We start from the raw sequence: 23881 nt of genomic DNA, 5'->3' as shown, positions 1-23881 counted from the left end.
TCTCCTCTCCCTCTCCTTCCATTGTTCACCCAAAATGGACACCTTTTAAATGCTATCTTAATGAATCCAATTGACCCCAATCAAGCAGTAAATCCTACAATTATGGCCACTTTTCCCTGATGGAGTACCTGTTCCTAACTCCACAGTCCTATAGCCTCCATATTTTATATACAGTGGTTTACAGAAGTATTCACCCCCCTGCAAAGTTTTCACATTTTGTTGGCACCTGAGCGTACTCCACGACACTTTCAAATTAGACTTTACATGTAGAATCTACACAAACTACTCCACACAGATTTGACTGGACTAATATAAACAGGGAATTATATTCTGTGTTAAGTAGGGATCAAATCCCCAATTTAATATCAGTGGTCATTTAAGGTCCAATCCCATTTGACTGTCCTTTTTAAATATTGTTATTTGTATGTTATTAAATTATTGACCACAAGCCGTCCCTATTGTCAGGACAGTCCAAATTTCCTGGTGTAAGGAAACAAAATCCACATAATTTGCATATGAAAGCTACTTTTTTAGTGCAGTCTCCAACTTCTTGAAATAAGCCGCTTTCCTTCTCTCTTCCCTTCTAAGCTTCTTTGTTTTGTTTTTCCCTTTAGGGCCTGGGTTTGCCATATTTTCTGTCATCCAGCTTCTCCTTCCTGTGATGTCGCTGTGGCTCCAGCGTAGCCATGGTGATCACTCTTACTGGGATGTAGCCGCATCTAATTTCAAACATGCTATTGGCTTGTCTTGTGAGCTTGTGGTGGAACATGTTCACAGCTTCATCCATTCAGGTAAAACAATTAAAACATGTAGGGAAACCTATGCTTAGCTGCTTATTCTAAGATTGTTATTTACACCAGGACCGCTGTTTTGCCAAAGCTGGTAAAACATTTTCAATGCGATGATTCTGTTCTAGGACAATGGTAGATTCTCAAAGCTATTACCTCTGAATTTTCATTAGCATGATTTTCTCAGTTAAAATGCACCCAATAAATATAAGAAACCAGAAGGTCAACCCAGATATATCATTTTGTGGCTTTTTGGTAGTCTGAAGTTGTTGCTTATTCTTTCAGAATTGTAAATGGTGTACTTTCAGACAACATTTGCACAAATTACTATTTGGAGTAAACGGGTTTAAGAATGTTGCCCAATGTTAGCACAAGAGTTACATCGGTAAGAACCATGAGTAGAATGGCAATTCCATTGCTGATTATGCTCATGTCTGCTAATAGTTCTGCTAACATTTCTTCAGGGCAATACACTGCTATTATAGTATACCAGTGTGATTTTCATAGTGGCTGAGAGATATTAACCAATGTTTTTTTCTTTAAAACACTGTTTAATCTATAAACATTCCTTAAAACAATTTGTGAATACAGCCCATGGCTTTACAATGCTTTTACAAGACCAAAAAATTACTTTTTCCTTTCCCACAGATATTGGTTATGAAAGCATGATAAATTTGATGCTGAAGGATCTTTTCAAGCTTCTGGTTGCTTGTGTGGCAGAGCCTACTGAAACCATCTCCAGAGTGGGCTGCTCCTGCATTAGGTGAGGGTTAAACTCAATATGTGACTCACAGGAGATTACAGTTCCCAAAACGTCCCTTTCAATAGCTGTGCCCCCTATGAACATGGATCAGCAGAATGTTAAGAATTTTTTGTAATAATAAAATATTACAGTAGACCATCACTGAAGATCTTTTTTTGTAAGAATCTCAGATAACATGGTGAATATCGCTGCATTCAAGGTGAGAAAGAATCCAGGTATCTTCTGATTCACAAAACAATATCTTAGAGCAGGGGTGATCAACTTACATTAATGTGATAGTTTCTGCATGGGACATAAAAAACACGATGCCTTATTATTACAAATGTTTCTACTTATTCTTTTGGGGGAGGAACATTAAAAAGATGCAATATACTAACACGCCAACATGTACTGCTTTGAAATTTCTTTCCAAAGATTTAGTGTCCTGGAAGACGGTAAAGCACTAACTTTTTGCACCCTTTTAAAAAAGATAACTTTTAAATTCCGTCAACCAAAATTGTAGTCTGAGTCTTGACACATCTGTCTTAAAATGGAATGGCAACACTGAACCGACACACTGTCAAGCTTTCAGTTGTGGGTATGCATTAAAAAACCAGATACAGACAAATAAACCATGGCAGCAAAATCAGTTTGATAGGATTGCATGGGGTAGCACCTGAACCAAGGTTTTCTTATTATTTATTTTTTGATTTTTATAGCTCTGAAGATCATTTAAAAAAAGATGGCCAGAAACTCATAGTAAATCCAAGTGGACCGCCACAGAAATAACATCTCGTGCATTGGAATTTGTAGGAATTTGCAGCTATTGTTTTAAAGTGTAACTTTCAACTTTCAGTGTAGTTAGTTCTTGAGTCAAGTATTTGTTTTCTTTTTTTTAATAAAGAAAGCCTGAACTGTTGCCATCACTGAGGAAACTCTGTTAATTGGTCTCCCCTTGCAGTGTAAATGATCACTTTGCTTTTTTTGCAGGTATGTACTTGTTACTGCAGGACCTGTGTTTACAGAAGAGATGTGGAGACTTTCCTGTTGTGCACTGCAAGATGCTTTCTCTGCCACTCTAGAACCAGTCAAGGTAAAGCAAAAGTTGTCTATAAAGTCTTATTAGTTTTACAGGATTTATTTTTTGTTATTTAAGTAATAATTTTATTATTATTATTATTATTATTATTATTATTATTATTATTATTAGGCTTCCAAGCCAGAATGGTTGGGAAGCCTATTGTTAGAATTATTATTATTATTATTATTATTATTATTATTATTATTAGTAGTATTTTTATTTTTTTCCTCCCTAAAGTTGCTCAAAAACTCACAAAAATTGGTAGGTTGGTAGATGCCCATGGGATGGTGTACCAGAAACAAAAACAAATGTCGTAGGTCACATGGCTCGGCAGCCATATTGGATTTTGCGGAGATTGTTAAAACATCTACATATTGAAAAACAACTTATTGCAGAGTTCTGAAACCTGCTATACATGTTTAGAGATAGTCCAGCATTAACTGTTGTTCATAAGAAGCTGATTGGTTTTGTGCTATGGCGGCCACGTTGGATAACTTCATAAAAATACAGTAAAAATGTAAAATCATCAAAAAACAAACGTCTTCTCGGAAAGTGCTTAATCGATTGAAACGAAAATTGCTATACATGTATGGTATGGTTGGCTTTTATGCTTGTTCAATGGTAGTTGCTAAGGTAAAAAAATATAGCGGCCACATTGGATGACATCATCAACATACAAAACTGACCTACAAAAACCTGTGTCTCTGAAATCGCTAGTCCGTTTGAACCACAAATTGCCACACATGATCCTAGTGTGGTTGTCTTTAAATGTTGTTCAAGGGAAGTTGCTACAATAAAAAACATGGCGGCCACATTGGATGACATCATCAACTTACAAAACTGGCTAATAACTCCTTACAGAGTACAGATAGGGTAGTGGTTACTGTGGAAAACATATAGAAACCCACATATGCGCTATTCAAAAATTGCCTTGGCTGTGACCTTTGATTCGTTCACAGACCTTTCAGCTGTGAACGAATCCCTATCGGTGCCAAGAAGGTGTTCTTTTAAGCGAAGTTCCTGTTCCTTTAGGCAGAGCATATACAATGGGAAAAATCTGTTACACCACAAGTGTGTTCCGTTAGACGAAGTGTTCTCTTAGGAGATGTTTCTATACGCGGAGACTACTGTATTTAAATTGTCTTTAAGCACTTTGTCACCAGTGCTATGTAAAACACTAAACATAGGCAGGATTTAGGTCCAAAATTTGCGGAGGCAAAACCGAAATTACAGCGACTGAAATGTGTTTCCAATTTGAAAGGCCTTTCATACGAAACGTCTCCTCTGCACCTACTACCACAAAGTACTCTGTTGATTGCTCGACAGTAATATGCCTACAAGCATTAATTCCAACAAAAGGTAGATAGCTACATATAAACTGCTGTATTTTTTAGACAATCATTATATCACTTTGGGAGTAAACCTAATGAGGCGTTCCGGCTTGAGAACATACACAACACTTCATAAATGAAGCGCTAATAAAAATCTTTCCTACAGTGCATCTCTATAGTTACACAAACTGTTTTACTGCTGTTGGAAAACTGATGCAGGCCTAACCTGATACTACTGCCTTAAATTTAAAGTAGGAGTTCACAAATACAACTACATGAATACAACATACTCACTGTATCAGTCAAATGCAGCAGTATTAAAACAGTAAAGTTGCAGTAGATATAAAAATGCATACCATTGTTCAGACTCAATTTGGAGAGTGTAGCCATTCATTCAGCTGCAAACCTCTGTCGTCTTGAGTTAGTCTTTGCTTTGCAAAGTATTATTTGACAGTGAGACACATTGGATTTTGTGTGCATCCTCTTTACCTAGAATTAACTTCAATGGTGACCACATCGAGAGAGGTAATAACATCAACTTAATTTTTTTAATTGAGCAAAAATGTACTCTTTCAGGCATTCCCATTATAACATACATGCTTCTACAGCTGAATTGCTTTTAGTTGAAGAGGTTATTAATAACTATGAAATGATATATTTGGATGTAAAGGAACAAAACACGACCAATCAAGGAGAGACATCATTTGGAAATCAATATGGTAGAAAATAAATGCTGTCTGTCAAATAAAAAAGAACTGCAGGTAAACTTGAAAAAGGGGATGTGGCGGAGTGTCCCGCCCCTATTTATTATTATTTATATTATTGTTTGCGGCGCGGATAACAGCGCCGCGTATTTCTTATTATTTATAATTTAAAACCTGTGAGGATGCGTGACTGATCAGCTACTGATTATTTAACTAGCTGACAGTCACGCATCCTTACCAAACGCGTGCAGACTGTGGCCGAGGGGTAATAAGATAATTAACAGCTAGTTAACCCCTCGGCCAGAGTATAAGAACCTGCATCTGTCCGTGCTGCAGGGTGGAGTGTACAGAGGAGAGTACGGGGAGCGGAGAGAGAGAGTGAGGAGAAATAACGACATTTAAAAACGACTGCTAAACAGTATTTGTTTATTCGTTTGGCCATTGTGCCTTTTTGTTTTGTGTTTTGTTGACTGTTTAAATCTTGTGTTTTTGGTTTGTTTATTTAATAAATCCAGCTGAGTGCCGTAGCATTCAGCTTCACCCGCCCATTCATTGTTTTGATTTCTGTACTTCCTGGTCCGTGACGTCACCACACCTCACCACTGCAAGCCATCCTGCCACATATGGTGTCCTGCGTGGGACAAAACAACGCCTCCAACAGTCGGACCAGGAAAGAAAAGGACGTTTTTTTTTGTTTTTTTCAAAAAGTATTTTTTTGTGTTTTTTTGAAAGGGAAAAAAAAAAAGGCACAAGGGCCAAACGAATAAACAAATATCGTTTAGCAGTCGTTTTTAAATGTTGTTATTTCTCCTCACTCTCTCTCTCCGCTCCCTGTACTCTCCTCTGTACACTCCACCCTGCAGCATGGACAGCTGCAGGTTCTTATACTCTGGCCGAGGGGTTAACTAGCTGTTAATTATCTTATTACCCCTCGGCCACAGTCTGCACGCGTTTGGTAAGGATGCGTGACTGTCAGCTAGTTAAATAATCAGTAGCTGATCAGTCACGCATCCTCATGGGTTTTAAATTATAAATAATAAGAAATACGCGGCGCTGTTATCCGCGCCGCAAACAATAATACAAATAATAATAAATAGGGGCGGGACACTCCGCCACAGGGGATGATGGACTGACTTAAAGCAAAAACTAAAGAAAAATGAGCAATGGCAAAACAAATCATCTTGGGTGCTGGACTGCCTCTGGATACTTATTTACCCCCTTTGGAAATAAAAGTCCCTGACCATGGAAATCAGATTAGGCATTCAGTCCTCGCACAGTCACTAACTGTATGTACTACATCTCCAGATGTGTTTAATTGGATTGGATCATGTGGCTTATCAACCTTCTGCAAGATTCTTATATTTTTTTTATAGGAATGTGTAGATTTTTTGTGTATGACGTCATAATTGTAATAAATTTAATTGGAAATATCGTACACTGTTTTAAAAAAAAATGTTGTACAATTGCAAAAAATGCAGCAGAAATAATCTTAGCCTCGCCCTCAACAGATATTGTATGCGATTGCCAGGTATAAATTCCAATTGGGGTCTAAACTCCTTGCATAATTCTAATATTGCCTGCCATGTGAGGTGAAACCTTTTAACAAATGTGTAATCTGGAAAACTGTCTAAATGTATTTGTGGTCTGATATGGGAGAGATGCCTAATTCTTGCCCTCTGATGCATTCTATGTAACCAAAGAATGGCAGACATCTCCGTACTACTACTGTGTATAAGAATGGGGTTAATGAAGTGACTGAACAGTGCTGACTGTATATTTTTTTTTCTGCTTTTGTAGAATCTGTTGGCCTGCTTCCACAGCGGCTCAGATAGCTTCTCTGGAGATGCGTGTGAGGTGAAGGTAGCAGCTCCTTCCCACTCGGCAACTGCAGAGGCAGAGTATTGGAGAATCCGAGCCATGGCACAGCAGGTACACATGCACTTACAGGATTTAAACACGCTCCCTTCACTACACTGATATCATCTGTTTTCCCAGACAGGGAGAATGAATAACTGTTCATATATCGGTTATATGGTAATTGTGCTTGCAAAGCTATGAGAAGATCTAACGATGCCTGACAACACTTTGCTTAGATGCAGCTCGTGCAATTAACCTCCAACTTTCATGAACACCTAAAACAAAATACTGCTATTAAACATGTGGGTTGTGCACAGTAAAATAATAAGAGATTTGCTCACTTGAGTTTTGAAGGCAGCTGAGGTTTTAGAAATACACTGTAGAACACAATCAGGATTTTTGTTTTGGTAGTTAAAAGACAGAGCAAGCTGTAAAAATGGTATTGTTTTGTTGGCGTGCTAAAGCACATATCAACAAGAAAAAGTAGCATGCCAAGCACTCGCCAAACACGAGCTATCATGCTTTCATGTTTTATTTACAAAAACAAGTGCTAAATACAAGAAAGGGACAGTTCCAGGTCAAAGCAAACATGTTGCGAACTTAGGCCTTCATCAGAGCAATCCTTTGAGACAAATACCAAGAGGATTAAATACAGTTAAATACAATTAACACATATTATTCAATTATTAGTCATGTCAATTGATCTATATTAGTAATATCAATAAAATCACCACATTAAAGGGGAACTGTAATGCAAATGAATTTATAACCATTTCAATATAAAACATGTTAACTAAAGCTTTTGACGCATTTTCAGCCTCTCCTTGAGCAGTGTATCGTATAAACACCATTAAAACAAATTAACATTGAATGTATTGGAGCTCCCTTCCATCGCGCTTTGTGTGACGCCCTGTCGTTGACTGGCTCTATAGTCACACATAGTATTCTATTGATTGTATGTCTCGTTCCTATATTATGTATCCATTGTGTTGTTATGGCCGCCCTTTGTTGGTTTAAAGGCTTAGGCACACAAACATACTTTTTGTTACTGTTTTTCTTTTTTGTTATTTTTGCACCCGAACACTTTGCATTCTGACAATTCACCCTGCCGGTGTCGTTCACTGGTGATGGTGTCAACGATATGACGCAACAGCGGCACCAGAAAGAATCCAATAATATTGAAATACTGGCCAAACGCTTGACTTTTTAACAAAATTGGCGCAGCGAGATGCATTTGTTATGTATACAGACATTTAGAGAGCCTTGTTATTTTGAGTACAGTTCCCCTTAAGTAATTAATTGCAGCTATTTGGATAACATATCCCTACAAATAAAATAATGTATTAATAATTGATACCACAAGCCTGGGTATATCTAGTGAAGTGGAATAGCAAGCTTACCGGGACTAGTTTTTGAATGCATCTTTGCTTACATTCCAATCCAGTGGTGTGCTGCTGGATTGGAATGTAAATCTAAAAAGATTTGACAAAAATCCAGGCAAAATCATGCACCAAAAAAAACATAGACATACTAACAATATATAATGTTACAAATTCATTAAAGACACACAGTTAAAGAAACAGTAAATTACAGTTCCTCATTCATACCACTAGGTGGTTCCAGTATGTATCCACGCAGCTTCTCTTTGTTACAAACGTTTGTTATGGTCACCTCCCCAAGGTGGGGTATCCACAACACCCATACATCTGGGAGTGCAAACATTGTGTTGCTGTTGTTCATTAAAGTGATTTGCGACTGTTGATTTTATGTCCTCTTGTGTTCCCCTATGCACATTTTAAGATCGCTGATTGTTTTACCAACATAGCAAAGACCACAAGGGCATTTAAACAAGTACACTCAAACATTGACACACAAGAAAAACATTTTTGTAAATAAAACATAAAAGCATGATTACTTGTGTTTTGAGTGCTTGGCATTTTTCTAGTTTTTTGTACTGGTTTTGAGAATAGCACCTGTCCAGTGGATACATATGGATTACTCCTATACCATTTGGGAATTTCATTATGTTGAATTTCATCATTTTTCAAGAGATTGTCTGCTACTGGTAATTAAGGGAAGTCTTTCTTCTGGTTTTATTATAGTTAAAAGTGAAATTATACTGTAGTAATCTTGTGAAACAACCATTAAAGTCCTTACACTACTGATATATTCTTTTCTTTCTGAAGGCATTATTTGGTCTAGCTTAAGAGATGTATTTTTCTGTTCTGTGTAGGTCTTCATGCTAGATACCCAGTGTTCTGCCAAGACACCCAATAACAAGGAAGGCTTTGAGCATGCACAGTCCTGTGTACTTATTATTGAATTACCTGCTGATGAAAAAACAAATGGCCACACTGAAAAAAGGTAAGTTGTCATTTTAGAATGGCAACCATAACTTATATACTCATCAACAGTGCTGATGCATGGCAAAAGGTCAAGGTCAACCTTAGCTAAAAATGGTAAGTTAGAAATGGGACCTTAGCTCAGCAGATTTCTGGATAGTAGTAACATCCATGAAAAGTTTGTTGGGTTCGATCTCCTCATATTATTATTTATTTCTTAGCAGACGCCCTTATCCAGGGCGACTTACAATCGTAAGCAAATACATTAAGTGTTACAATACAAGTAATACAATAAGAGCAAGAAATACAATAACTTTTGTTCAAGCAAAGTACAAGTGTGACAAACCACAATTCAATAATACAGCAGATAATAGTGATAGTTACATCAGGATATGATTAAATACAAAATACTACAGGTTAAACACTTGGCAGATTACAGTATTCTGAAGTACAGGATAAAATGCAGTATCATAATACAGAGATTTCCCTTGTAAGAGTGGTGAATGACTTACTGATGAGTGCAGACTCTAACTACTATATCCATTTAGGTTCTTTTAGACCTGAATGCTGCATTTGATGCTGTGGTCTGTGCTATTTTAATTGATCATTTTAAAAACTGGGTTAGTCTGACTGGAACTGTTCGAAACTAGTTTGTCATATCTAACTAACAGACAGTGCTTTGTTTTTTTATGGGAGTCTGTATCAGGATTATCTACTATTACTTGTGGTGACCCACAGGGCTCTATTATTGGTCCCATATTATTTCTTTATATATGCTACCACTGGGTGAGATCATTCTTAAACACAGTGAGGATATGCGGATGACACGCTTTATATTTCTATGAAATCTGGTGACACAACTGCTATTTCACCCTTGCTAGAGTGTCTTGCTAATATTCAAAGTTGGATGTTTCAAAATGTATTTGCTATTAGGTTATTGGCAAGAACTAAAGCTTGCAAATTTCTTAAATAGGTTTGGGCTTGTGAAAGATTAGCGTCACGGCCCATGCTGGTTACCAATCATTCAATCAAGACCCAGCCACATTCCACAGGTGTGTTCTGCAGGGGTGGAATTAATCCCATCCCTACCAAACAAAATAAAAACACACCTCACACTATTTACCTGGGCAGGCTTCCACCCTGCCACGGGGCAAACTGACCTCTAATATAAAATCAGATTTTGTGGTTATGTTTAAAAATATGTCATCTACAAATCATTGCTAAAATTATATTTTCTTTCTTTGTCTGGTTCTATGTTAATTCATGCTTTACTACTGCAATGCTTTATTTGCTGGGCTTTCATGTAATGCTTTATCACGTTTACAGCTTGTTCAGAATCTAGCTGCTAGGGTTCTCTCCAGAACAAAGAAACAGAATCATATGACTCCTGCTTTAGCTTCACTGCACTGGCTTCCAGTGTGTTTTAGAATTGGTTTTAAAATCTTACCGTAGAAAACAGTAAATGGTTTGACACCTGATTGCCTAAGAGTTGAAATTGACACATATTTATGAAACACTCACCTACTCTGGAACCCTTTTCTGTATCACATGTGGTTGATGAGTCATCATGCCCACACCCAGGGAATTATGAGGGTAGGTATTATTTAATTATATTTATGTAAAGCTGCTTTTTACTTTATTTATTTCTTAGCAGACGCCCTTATCCAGGGCGACTTACAATTGTTACAAGATATCACATTATTTCACATCATAATTATTATTTTTTTTTGCTCTAATGCAATCATGTTTGGCTGACAATTCAATTACTATAGTTACAGTAAGCAATTTACTACATTCTAAAGCTCAATGTGCTATCTTCTGTTTTTAATTCCTTTTCTATTCACGCTGGACTGTACAACAGGAAAGTTGGGTAAGGTATAAACACATGTTTTTAAGGTATGCTAATGATCTGCTTAAAGAATGTGACATTCTTGTAGACCAGTAGCCCTAAAACACAGATGTTGTTTTGAACAGTCTCTCACATGAAACCTGCATGAAAAAGAGTTTCCAGACCATGTTCCACAAGTTGCATACATAACCGCACCATGCCTTTGTTTGCGGTACTGAGTCACTATTTATATGAGTGCTGTTGGGGATTGAAGCAATACAGAAATTGGGAAAACTATGTTCCATATTTCCTTATGTTTTTTATCACGGTAATGCAAGGTTGCAAAACAGACAATAAGTTGGGCTTTGATGCCTTCACAAAAATGGTCAAGCTGAAACCCACAGAAACATAAACTTGAACTTTAATCTTGGCATAGCTACATGGTGGTTGCAATACCTGGTCTGGAAACTCTTGATTTCTTTTTTAATGTAATATTTTTTGGAAATAGAACTACTTTTAAGACTGTATTGAAATGTAGACCTCAGTTGCCTACCCTTCCCAAGAAAACTGAAACATATGCACATCTGACAAGACTGGTAGAGAGCTTATTGTAATTTGGTATCTCTAGGCTGTTAACTAGATGAACAATTTTTTTGGGGGGGTGGTGAGGCAGTGGAATGGGAGACAACCTTCAAAAACTACTTTTATTTAGCAGTCTAATCTAAATTTGTAACTTCAAAGTGAAAAAACACTGAGTGTCATCACGTTCTCTTTTGAGCAACAGAAACACCACTTGATATGTGTATCCTCCAGATACACATATACTGTCGTTCAAATGTGTACTCTTGAAGCCTTAGAAATGACACCTTTCCTTTTGAAATTAAACCAAAAAAAAAGATCAAATAACTAAATCTGTGCAATTCTTAAATGCATCGTAAAATATTTATATGCATCTCTTTTTATTTCATACTACAGAATCCCATTTAGGACCATAGTGGTCAGCTTGCTGTCCCATCAGGTGTTGCTTCAGAACCTGTATGATATTCTGTTAGAAGAGTTTGTGAAGAGCTCCTTCCACACAGAATCTCAAGAGAAGTCTAACCCGGTATCAGAAACCAAGCGAGCTGGGTTCTTGAGACACATTTCCATGCAAAACCTGGCCATTATCTTCGACCTGCTGCTGGATTCCTACAGGACTGCCAGAGAGTTTGACACTAGGCCCGGATTAAAGTACCTGCTCATGAAAGTATCTGGAGTCTGCGGGGCTGCCAACCTCTACCGCCAGTCTGCCATGAGCTTCAACATCTACTTTCAGGCCTTGATCTGCGCTACCTTGACCAGCCAGGAGAACATCACCGCCGAACAGGTGAAGAAGATCCTCTACAAGGAAGAGGGCAGCACGGACTCCTCCCAGCAGTGCTCCTCGGAGGATGAAGACATCTTTGAGGAAACAGCCCAGGTCAGCCCTCCAAGGGGAAAGGAGAAAAGACAGTGGAGCGCCACGATCCCCTCCTTCAGCATCCAGCCTATTAACAATGCAGATTGGGCTTGGCTGGTGAAGCGCCTCCACAAACTCTGCATGGACCTTTGTACCAACTACATCCAGATGCACCTTGATCTAGAAAGTAACATGGATGATACCCCAGTCCTTAAAGCAGACACTATATTCTTTCTCCCACTGTTTCCTTCTGAGACTTCAACACCCTCTACCGGAGGTCTTTCAGGAAAGGGCACCCCGTCAGAAGAAAGTGTACGTAACCAAGTTGTAGAGACGCCAGCAGAGGAGACACCAACATTGGGGTTAAGCACGAGTTGCCTGTCACCACTGACACACAAACTGGAGAAGAGAGAGCAGGACAAGAAGGAGTGGTGGGAGAGTGCTGGGAACAAGCTTTACACCATCGCCACAGACAAGACCATCTCCAAGCTCATGGTAGAGTACAAGAAAAGAAAGCAGCAGCACAACTTGACTACCTTTGTGAAGGAGTCAAAGCATGACAAGAAGGGGGACCTTGTCACACTACGGGGCCCAGACTCCCCAGTTCTGCAGAGGGCACAACAGCTGGTGGATCAAGGTCAGATGAGACATTCATTGAGCGCCGGCCCAGAGGTTTTGAGGCAGGAGAAGCGGCCCCGTTCAGGGTCTGTGGCCAGTTCCCAAAACATTTCATTGCGAGATGCCGAGGCACAGATCCAGGTAAACTTGTAAATCAAAAATACACATTGTGAAAGTTAGCTGTTTTCATGAAATGCACTTCAGCACAACACCTTTAGTAATACATAGCTGGGATAATTTTAGATTCTAATTTACCAGTCTTTAATTTCTATGTGAATGAGAAATGCTGACAAGCTCTATAAAAATGATCAAATCGGCTTTTATCGTTGTATAGTTATATATCTCATTAGGCAGATTATTTTACCTCTTTGTGGAGTATTGTGACAGCAGGGAGAATTATTACAATATGAAGAAAACTGAAAACACATAAAAGGTAATTCAGCTTTAAGGGCTATTTCACCAGATCTATTCTGCAATTTCCCATTTTCAACACGGGATCAAATCAAAATGAATTTGACTCCAATAATAAACGCATCACTTAGCTCCAGCCTCTAAAAAAAATTGGTTTTGTAATTTGGGTGCAGAGATACACACACACACACACACACACATGTCAGGTAGCTAAATCTTGCCTTCAAAAAGAAAAGCCTAAGGAATAATACTTATTTAATCCAACAAAATAAAATTAAAACTTTGTGACCGTACACAAGCAATTACCTTACCAGTGAAGTCAAACTTTGTGTATGCATTAATAGATTTTTTTTTTTTTAATACATATTTTCTAAAAACTCTTGCCAATTAAAAAATGCACCTGTATATTTTATTTTTTTTATTTTTTTTTTAGGCTTGGACCAATATGGTATTAACAATCCTCAATCAAATACAGCTCCTTCCGGACCCAACGTTTGTAGCTCTTCAGCCTGCTGTGTTTCCATGCATCAGTCAGCTGACATGTCACGTGACTGACATACGGGTTCGCCAAGCTGTGAGGGAGTGGCTGGGGAGGTTGGGCAGAGTCTATGACATCATTCTGTAAGACATATTCTGTTTCTAAGAAAAAAAAAGAGAGAGAAATAAAAGAAAGAAAAATAAGTGGGCTATGGCCTAAATAAGGGGGTTGGATTTCATTTTGCAGTGTTGGGGGTGGGGAAATGGAAATGGGTGTTAAATAATAGTTCTAATGTACAGTGCTAAAATTTTAGAAATATTTGTTAGTGGTAGTTGTGTTAATTTTCCTGTGTTTACTTGGGTGGAAACTTGGCATTTACCCCCTTTTAACAAAAAAAAAAAAATTGAAAATTACAAACCTAAAAAAAAAAAAAAAAGAAAATATTGGCAAGAGCATGTGCTCGTAGTACAGGCACTCCAAGCAAGGGTATCTGAAAACCTGTTGTAAAGTCACCTGAACCCACCCTGATCTTTTCTTTTTGCTTCCTCGCTGTCAATTTTACAGCGAGGAAGGTCCTTTCTAAAAACTGGTTAAAATTTAGACCAAATGACTCCAGTAATGTGACACTGTGTCTTCACCTAGTGTAGATGCACTGTGCATCTTAACGGTTTTATGCTGCAGTCATCTGGGCACTGAACACTCTAGATTTTGTAAATCTTTACAATAGCCTGCTAGTTATAAACTTAAAATATCCATAAGGGTACCCAGTTATTTCTCCAGGTATTGTACCTGTGCACTACCTCTTGGGAGTTTATCATCCAGTAAACCAGATTTAGCTTGGTACCGATTGTCTGGCACCCCATCTTTTTCAAATGCAGGACAAGTGGTTTTTGCATTTTATTTTGGAATGATATATTGCCACCTTATTACTCATTCAAGCTGATGTGGCTCCGGTAGACTTGTTAGATGCAGTAGATCTGGTTTTCTTCTCAAATGGGAAGTATGAGCCACCAGCATGTTGTTGCACTAAAAACAATGGTGGATGTCTACTAGGAAATTATACTCGGCTGCCTTAACCTACTTTCAGATTACTACTTGACCCCAAAAAAATGAAGGCTTTCAGAAAATCCCAATTCATATGTTCCCCAGCATGTCTAGATGAAATTACATTCAGAAGTACTAAATAGGTTCTTCCATCCTGTGCTTAGTCCCATTGGGAGTTAAAAACAACATGCTGTAAAACCGCAACTCTAGGCTAGAATGCCTGCTTTACTGAATGCTGCCAAATGTAGAAGAGACACCTATGTGAAATTTTGCTTTTCTAGCCATGAATAATCTATGAATTACCATAAATATTTATTACATTAGCCACGCATTTTATCTGTGAATTTTAGATGGATTGCTAAAAATTGAATGTGTCTGAATTACTGTGACTGTCAAATTTCTACCCAACGCATTTCCATAGATGTCACCATGAGCAGAAATGACATTTATCAAACTGCTTTGTTCATTATTCCTTTCTATATTGACCGTTGGTTGTCAATTAATCTGAAAACAAAATGCACAAAAGCCAATGGCATCCTCATAATTTCTTTTGTATCAAAGATGAAATGCTGTGAACATTCAGGGAATGAAGATTCATTTCTGGTATAAGAATTTAGTTTTAAATGTTTTTTATGTGGTTAATCATCTAAGCACTCAAAACATTTACACATTTCCAAAGATCAATTTAGTAGCATAAGTTGATTGTGATATGATAACAAATAATGCAGTGATGTCTGTAACCTCAAAGAATAAGTAGCTTTAGATTTTGGTTTATTTGCATCCTTAATTTTCATTGAGTAGTTATAATTTTTTTTTTTTTGTTATTATCCCCAGTGCCATCTACTGCTACTCTGTGTAGGTAGAGTAGGTGGGACTGGCTGAGCTGAAAGGTCATATTGCTGCATGATTTGAATGGTATGAGGAAGACTATTCAGTCCCAGCACTTACGATCCTTCAAACCAGCCCAAAGCAAGCTCTAAACCAAGCAGATTTTAGAGAAAAATGATAAACTCAATATTGGAGAAACATGACCCAGAACCACTCAGTAATAGTAAGGAAAATGTAACAAAAAATAAAATAAATTAAAATAATTAGATTGTAATCTATTTACTCTGCTAAATGAAAAAAGAGCATACATATACGACTTGTTGGATAGTAATGCTTTAAAACTCCCTGAATGATTACATAGCAAGCAAGCACTGCCTTGTTGCAAGTTGTTTTTTTTCTGTAATTTAGCGGTGAGTCAAGCTCAAGCAACCATGTTAAAGGTTATTTGTTTAATCCCAGGCATTCAGCAGCCCAAGTTCAGTGAAATGATCTTGTTAGCAGCACCTCCCCCCCCCCGCCGTTCAAACACACACACACACACACACACGTAATTAAAGTAAAGTCAACCACCAAGCTTTGGATTGAACCACGAAACCTTTTAGAACAGGGATGGATCAAGTGAAGCAAGCCCTGGAAGGTATATCATAAACATAACATGACAATGTGCACTCAAAATTGATACTGATCAATAATAGTCCTTTTTTGTGATGCTTGTTAGCCTAGTGCTGATAAAAAGTGAGGGACACTATGGGAGCTTCCCTTTTTAAAGCTCTGCAAGCACACCTCAATCCTAACCTGTACACTCCCTACCGTTCAGACCCAAGCCAAGCAGAGACTGCCAATCCGAACAGCAGCAACACACCTATTGGGCAACGTGCTGTAATAGCAGTGCTTTCAGGCTTGTATATGACATCACAAGATGTCCCTAAACACCAAGGTGGTTCCCCTAGGGCATGTTTCACTTGAACAAGCCTTGTATAAAGGCACATACTGTTTGCATCACTGTTACAGTAAACTCAAAGTATAATATTGGCTAAGAAGCTACAGAGAATTTAAACAAAAACAAAAACCACCAACATGGTATTGAAGTTTTTTATTGTGTTTTTTCCTATAACTGAAGCTGTTGACAAAGAATATTTTAAAATGAGTTTTGAAACAGTTATTCGGCAGTGGAATTGACTGTCCCACTTATTTCTATAGGGAGTCCAAGTCGGCATATCCTACGGTATATATAGAGCGCCTCAGTACAAAATCAGTATATCTTGTAATAAACAAAACATCATAAAGGCTTTACTTTTTAAAGCTCAGCCATGAGCCACTGAATGAAACTGACACAGACCTGTTTCAAAAAAGATGTCGGTATCATTTTGAAATATTAAAATTACTTATATCCCCACTGGTGCCAACATGAATTGCATTCTGTGATAACTTTTTAAAAGGTATGTTGAACACTATAAACAACCCTCATAAGGTCTTAGCCGTTTATCCACTTGGGAGTCAGTTTAAGTAACACTTAACCAACCCTAAAATTAACTCCTAAATACCACAGATATCATCAGTTGTACAGTAGGTGTGCATGTGCCGTCAAATCCGAAAGGTCCGTTTTTGGCTCGTATATAGAGGAAAATCTGAAGTGACTGTAAATTAAAGTATTATGATACAATTGTTAATTTAATTTAAAAAAATCATAGCCACTATAAATGTGTGGATAATATATAGGTACTATTGTAGTTCCTGATATTTTATTTTATTTATATATATATATATATATATATATATATATATATATATATATATATATATATATATATATATATAGGGACTTTCACTTGGTGAAAGTAATGAATGTAAAGTTCCTTAGAAAGTATTTACAAATGTTTTTCTTTCACATTTTATTCTGTGTGTCTAAATGGTATTCATTTAACTGTATCAATGTATGATTTCAGTCATCTTTGTAATTTTATAATGCCACTTTCATGTGTACTCTGTTAACAGTTTAATCTTGTTTAGCTTGTTTTTGTCCATCTAAAGAAGATGGTTGATTTACAGTGAAAATGGGAATCGACTTGAGGGTATTTAGAATTAAAGAATGTGCTCACATTGACAGGAATGTTAATGATAGAGTACATCTCTCTACCAAAAACAATCATACAAGTTTTTTAAGATTCAGTTCAGGCAGTAAGTTGAGGGTTCAGTTTGCGGAGTATGAATTCAGCATGTTCCCAGCTGATCTAATTGTACCAAAGGTTGCTTTTACTTTTAACCCTTTCAGTCCTGGCGGGACCTCATCTTAGCGCTGTATGTTAACATATGCCATCAGAAATCACGTTGGAACCTCACGGGCCTCCTAGGTCCCAATCTGAGGTAGTGTATAAATATATATATATATAGAAAATATTTTCTCATTGTATGCTCAATAAAGTTTTGCATTCTTTAGCTCGACAAATATAATTCAGGATTGTAAGGGTTAAGTATTAATTGTGCTTTTTATGCTGCATTATTTAAACCGATGAAAAAACAATGTACCACTGCCTGGTAAAATGAGCACACACTGACCCAACGTTGGTTCAAAATAATAACAAAATATGACAGAACATATTTACCCAAGATTCATTTCAATTTTAATACATATATAAAATATATATAAAGAGAATGTTATTACCAGTACATGTTGCCAAACACCTAGAAATGGTTTTAGAAAAGTTCAGCACAGGTTTTTAGACTGTACACAATTTTCTACTACAGTACTGTAACCCATTCCTTATTGGTTAATAAAGTTCACTATTTATTTTTTAAATCCTGTCACTGTTCTTTTCAATACTTGTTTGGCACAGAGATATCTTCAGAACTACTGACTAGCAGAGGGAAAAAAACAAGGCCAAATGCTTACATCCACACTAATTTGGTGACCAAAAATATGTAAAAGCTTATAATGAAACTGCTTTGCATACATGTTCAGCAGGCCCAACAAAAAACAACATGGAAATATTTAGCGATTCGTTTTAGGATTTAACATTCCAAACTTTCTGGGTATCTCGACACACCAAGACTGTTAGGATGTAATTGACTATGTTGGGATAAGAGTTGTGTTCCATTTTTCTTGTATTTCGCCAATTTACAAGTATAACAGGACTCTTCTGTGCCCGGTTATGCCTATCATATATTTATTGACATGGCTCTTTCATATGTTACTCAATACAATCGTTTGTACTACAGTATCAGCATACTCAAGCTGTTGTGTGTTGTTTTATTTGATTTCTTATTGGCCAAATAACATTTATGCTGTGTTGTATGTTATTCTGTGGGGCGGTTTCATTTTGTGACGTTACTGTATGTTTGGCTGGGAAAATGTTTTTTTTTGTTGTTGTTGTAACTTGCATTTTAATGTTTAAAAAAGAATCAAGAGGTATATCAAATACATACTAAAGTGTTTCACAGATTCATTTATGTTGCCTGTGCTGTAGAATAAACAAGTAAATGAAAAGCAAGCATACTTTTTTGTGTTTTATGGCTGATTTACATTCAAGTCAAATACGTAATCTAAATGTCATTAGTTTTTAAAAACTATTTACAGCTTCCTCATACCAAGACACTAAAAACCACAACCCCTGCAGTACAACCAGATTTAACCAGAAAAATGTAATTCCTGACACACCACCCCCACTGACCACCATCCATCACACCATGTCCAATGTCTCTGGAGTATCCTCAGTCCATTCAAATCATGTGACAGTGTGACCTTTCAACTCTGTCAGCCCCCAATTACTTTCTGTCTATATAAGAGCCAGCTATAGATAGAGAGAGAGAGAGAGTCACAGAGTCACGTGATTTGAATGGATAAGTCCCAGTACGGTACTCAAACCAAGTACAAAGCCAGGTAAAGGCAGATTTAGAGAAATGATAATAATGGGAACAGCAGAACTACTCAGAGTTTGTTTTTGCCTTTTATTAAAATGCAAAACAACCAAGAATTTGTTATTTTATTGTAGACCGACATATGAGCAGCAAGACATGATAATTAATTAGTGAAGGGTTTTATAGGATTGCATTTATTAGTATTTTTCCACCAAAAGGGAAGTATATTTGAGCTATTTCTAAAAATAGAAATGGACTCAACTTCATCAAGACAGATGGTTGCGTTATTTTGCTTAATCTCCCAATAACCCTTAAGCAGAGCTGCAGCACGCCATGGCATGTGGATTACAAATGACCACCTCATTCCTAGTAATATAGGTTGCAGACAGATTTAATCAGAAATTGGAGTCTGAACACAACCTAGCACACACTTGACTAGTGATATTATTGCATTTAATCAAACTTTAACAGATGCCCTTGAGGTAATCAAGAGGATTTATCCCACTGCAAACAGAACAGATGTAACTTCCCTATCAAAGCACACAGCAGCAGCTGGTTGCCCATTTATTTAACTGCTAAAGATCAGTTTTCATCAAGGTGGCTGAAGTTGTGCCCGTCTTGCTCTTAAACTTTAAAAATACACAGAACAGGGCAGAACAGAACTCTAAATCTTAGTCAGAAACAGGAAGTAGTGCTACCTAATCCTATTTCTTTGTAAAAAGTTGCATCTCTACTGTTTGAGTTGTTAGGTCTCACAGGTGCACCATTACACTTATACAGAATGCAGCACGAAGCCAAACTGAACACTATTGTAGTGAAGCCATTCCTAACATTACTTTGCTGTTTCCTCTGCTGTATGTAGGTAATGGATATTGAAGTCTACAAGATGAGGATCTAATCTATATGGTAAGTGGTTATGATGCTCACCTGAAAACACAAGGTCCCAGTAACTGCCTGCTACAAAGATTCCTACAATTATGGTTGTTTTTAAAATTTGTATTCATATCTGGCTCAAGTATATTGTGAGATGGTTGCAGACTCCTACCACAGGCAGTGACATCATGGTATTGGTTGGTCCATCATAGGAATGGTTTCTAAGTTGTTATTGCTTTCCCCAGGTGTAGTAGCACAGGTTTCATCCTTCAAGTGCTTTAATTCTGTACTCGATAAGAAACATCTTGACCAACTTGCAACTGTTTTTCTGTTAACTGTCTATAGAACAAACATGGGAGTTGAAAAGCCCTTGTGGAAAAAATGTACATACCACCTTCTTTGGCACAATTTTTTCACTCACATGTAGTGTACGTATCGTCACCCACAGATACAGGAAACTCCCCAGAAATGAGTTTACTTGAGCTTGAATGACCCAAGATTCTTTGCCTACCTTATTGACCCATTTGTGGGCCGTACTCCCAAAAGATTCAAGAGTGAAACCTGTGTCCGTCGTCATTCCAGAGTCCTATTTCATTTTACATGACATGAGCATATTTATTTGTGCAAAACAAAAATATAGGCTTGAGACCAATATATTTAAGGTGAATTCAAGATCCTGTGGGCCAGTATTGCTGACAATTTGTAGTGGTAAAATTGAATCAACCAGTAAAAGATTATCACTAGTGACAAATGGGGGAGCCATTTTTTAGTATGAAAATACAGTATAACCACTGTGTTGCATGTCTGTGGTTAAAAACACACACACAAAAAAGCACTCTCTTCCATAGTAAATCAGAACCAGATTTGTTTTTTCCATTCAGGAATATTCTCAGAAGCCTGCTGCTTCTTGCTGTCTTTCATAAAAGAAAATAGCATGTCAGTGACATTCACCCCCTGCCATGGCTGTAAATACAATAGAGTTGTAACACAAAAAGTAAGTACTGTAGGTATTCATGATGTACCGTATATCCACTGTACATCCATTTCTGCTGCCAGGATTGCCCCTGCTGGAGGAGCCAGCCTTTTTGCTGTCAGCATTGCCACTACCGCCGTTGCCACTGCTGGGTACATGTCCAGAGAAGGCAGCATTTCCGCTGCCAGAGTGTGGCATACTGCTGTCAGCCTTTCCGCTGCCAGCGTGGTCACTGGAGGAGGGCCTCACACCGTGGCCGCCCGCGGGCCCATTAGTAGCTCTGTTCAGGTGCCAGGCCCCGGACCAAGACTTTTGAGCCTTTAAGGCCATGTGTGCTGCGCACAAGGGGATAGATGTGTGGCGGGGTACTCCTGCCCCTGTGCGTATTTTGTGTTTATACTGGTCACTGCTGTACTATTTAAATGTATGTATTTGGGAACTGTTTTAGGTCAGCAGGGAAGGGTTAATTGTCTTCCATGCCAAATCACTTCACATGTAGAATGTGCCTGAGCCCGATTTTAACGATTAACAAGCAATCAAGCTCAGGCACAGCTGTATAAAAGGTAAGAATCTCTCAGACTTGGTTGGGTTGTTCAGAGGAGAAACATGAATAAAATGATCTAAGAAACTTAAAAGAAATATAAACAATTGCTGCTCGTGTTCACAGTGTTTTGTGTTGTCTGTTTGTTTTGGCCAACGAGCCGTTTTCTTTTGCAAAGTGTTTGTTTTCTGTTTAAATCTTGTATTTAATTAAATAAACGTGCATCAGCGCTTCATACCCGTAGTACTAAGTCTGTCTATTTCCTGGTCTGACATCACCACCAAGCCACCCGAGTGACATTTGTAAATAGAGGATACCCCACGAACACAGGACTTGATGAACATTGATGGAGTATTCAGTTTATATAACAAGAACAATATTTGGAAAAGAAAGTTTAACCCTATATTTAACAGGTGATTACTTTTCTTAGATCAAGCTCCACCACTGCTTTGAAACGTGCCATAATTTGGAACAGTGCGATTCACTCGGTCATTCTGTCATTGGATTTTAATAAATGCAAGATTCAGTATTTTTTATACTATTATTCAATGCTAGATATCTCAATGCTGCTTGTATAAAGACACATACATAATATATCTAAGCAGGATTTTCTGAAGTACTGTCATAAACCTTTTGGATGCACATGTCTGTTTACAAACGTTCCCTTTCAAGTACGACATGTAACCATTATCTAATGGGATACAATACGCAAGCCATCGCAAGTGAAGGACTTGCAGCACCGGCAGATGTGCTAAGAAGGAAGATAAACTACCTTTAGCATTCTGGACAAGGACTGATAATGCAGTGGCTATGCTGCAAGGTTACACTGAGTAACCTCAGCATTTAACACCAGAAGTCAAAAAGGGTTTATGGCTACCCCAGGACTAAAAGTGTAACATAATAAAAATGTGTTAGCAAACAGAATGAGTGGCTGCTCTTAACACCGATCCCAAAAGCAGGGTTCTGCTAATTTATGACATTCAGTCGGTAGAACCTGGCAAACGTATGAGGCATGGCCTATACTGCAGCGTTGCAAAGGTCTGCGACAGATGTGCCCTGGAATAACGGCCAAGAGGTTGCAAGGCCTTCTGTGGAGTGACCAGTGGCCTGTTCTGGTGGGGGCAGGTTGGTTAGATCGTATGCAGTCCTGACCGTGTCTGCAATTCACCTCGACTGCCTCTGTTTTGACAGGGCTCGTCTGTAGAACTTTAGACCCAAAGCAATAAACACTTGCTCGGATTGCTACCAACTCTCAGTGCGGTCAACATAATACGCTAGTGCTCTAACTGGACAAAGCATACAGAAATTTCTCTCCGTCAGACTGGAAAGAGGTACCTGAGAGCGAGAAAAACTAAACAAAGTAAAAAGATAACAATTGCTACGGTACTTGTTTATTTGGTGTCAGTTTGTGTTCCAGATTTGTTTTAGTTTGAAATTTTATTTTTGCTCTGTGAGCAGTGTTTTTGTCAACCCTTTTTATTTATTTTTGTTTCAATAAAAGAACGGCGCACCAGCTTTTTCACCCACAAGTACCTGTGTGTTTCTGTCAACTGTCTGGTCTGGGGAAGTCCTCACTCAGCAGTCCTGTCACAGCATGATAGAATGGGCCCTGGACCTGTGGCAGCAGACCCTAGGACTGCTGGCTTCAACGGACTTGCACCCGAGGCTTCTGCTTGGGAGCAGGGTGCTGGTAATTGCAGCACCCTCCACACTGCGCACCATGAAAACAGTTCTGCACATTAGCCCTAGCAGTGGCTGTATGAGTCTGCATCAGCTTCTGGGGCTGAGGATGCTTGTTTCACCATTGATTTGCCGGCTTATAGGCTGGGGCTTCTGCTTTGGGAGGAGGCGTTGCCAACTCCCTGGAAGTTTCCCGCTTTAGCATCTCATCCACTGGTGTCCAACCGTATGGCCCAGTGTTACGGGTGCATCAAGCAATGACACCTTGTCCTTGTCAGGCACTTGGGCCTGAGAAAGCCAGAGCTGCCATCTTGCTGCCAACAACGTGGCCATGCTCCTGCCCAATGTACTTAGACAGCTGGAGCAGGCTGTTATTGACTAAGTTCAACTCGTCAAACCAGTGGGAAGAGGGCCTGTGTTCAGTGGACACAGCCTACAACAGCTTGGATTGGTATGACACCAGTATGCT

General features: G+C 38.2%; 1 protein-coding gene across 3 annotated transcripts in view; it reads left to right on the top strand.

Moving 5' to 3' along the window:
* LOC117403239 (brefeldin A-inhibited guanine nucleotide-exchange protein 3-like) overlaps positions 1 to 14073 on the top strand; it is a 102690-nt gene extending 88617 nt beyond the window's left edge. For all 3 annotated transcript variants that reach the window (XM_059024375.1, XM_059024374.1, XM_059024376.1), the window contains 7 exons: positions 615 to 791; positions 1437 to 1551; positions 2521 to 2623; positions 6444 to 6575; positions 8737 to 8867; positions 11649 to 12870; positions 13574 to 14073. In XM_059024375.1, the coding sequence (XP_058880358.1) occupies positions 615 to 791; positions 1437 to 1551; positions 2521 to 2623; positions 6444 to 6575; positions 8737 to 8867; positions 11649 to 12870; positions 13574 to 13765 (2072 nt within the window). In that variant the 3' untranslated portion in view covers positions 13766 to 14073. The remainder of the gene's footprint in view (positions 1 to 614; positions 792 to 1436; positions 1552 to 2520; positions 2624 to 6443; positions 6576 to 8736; positions 8868 to 11648; positions 12871 to 13573) is intronic.
* Positions 14074 to 23881: the final 9808 nt, after the last annotated feature.

This window comes from Acipenser ruthenus, chromosome 5 (genome assembly GCF_902713425.1).
Source record: "Acipenser ruthenus chromosome 5, fAciRut3.2 maternal haplotype, whole genome shotgun sequence".
Taxonomy (NCBI): domain Eukaryota; kingdom Metazoa; phylum Chordata; class Actinopteri; order Acipenseriformes; family Acipenseridae; genus Acipenser; species Acipenser ruthenus.
This window is presented reverse-complemented; position numbering and strand designations above follow the sequence as displayed.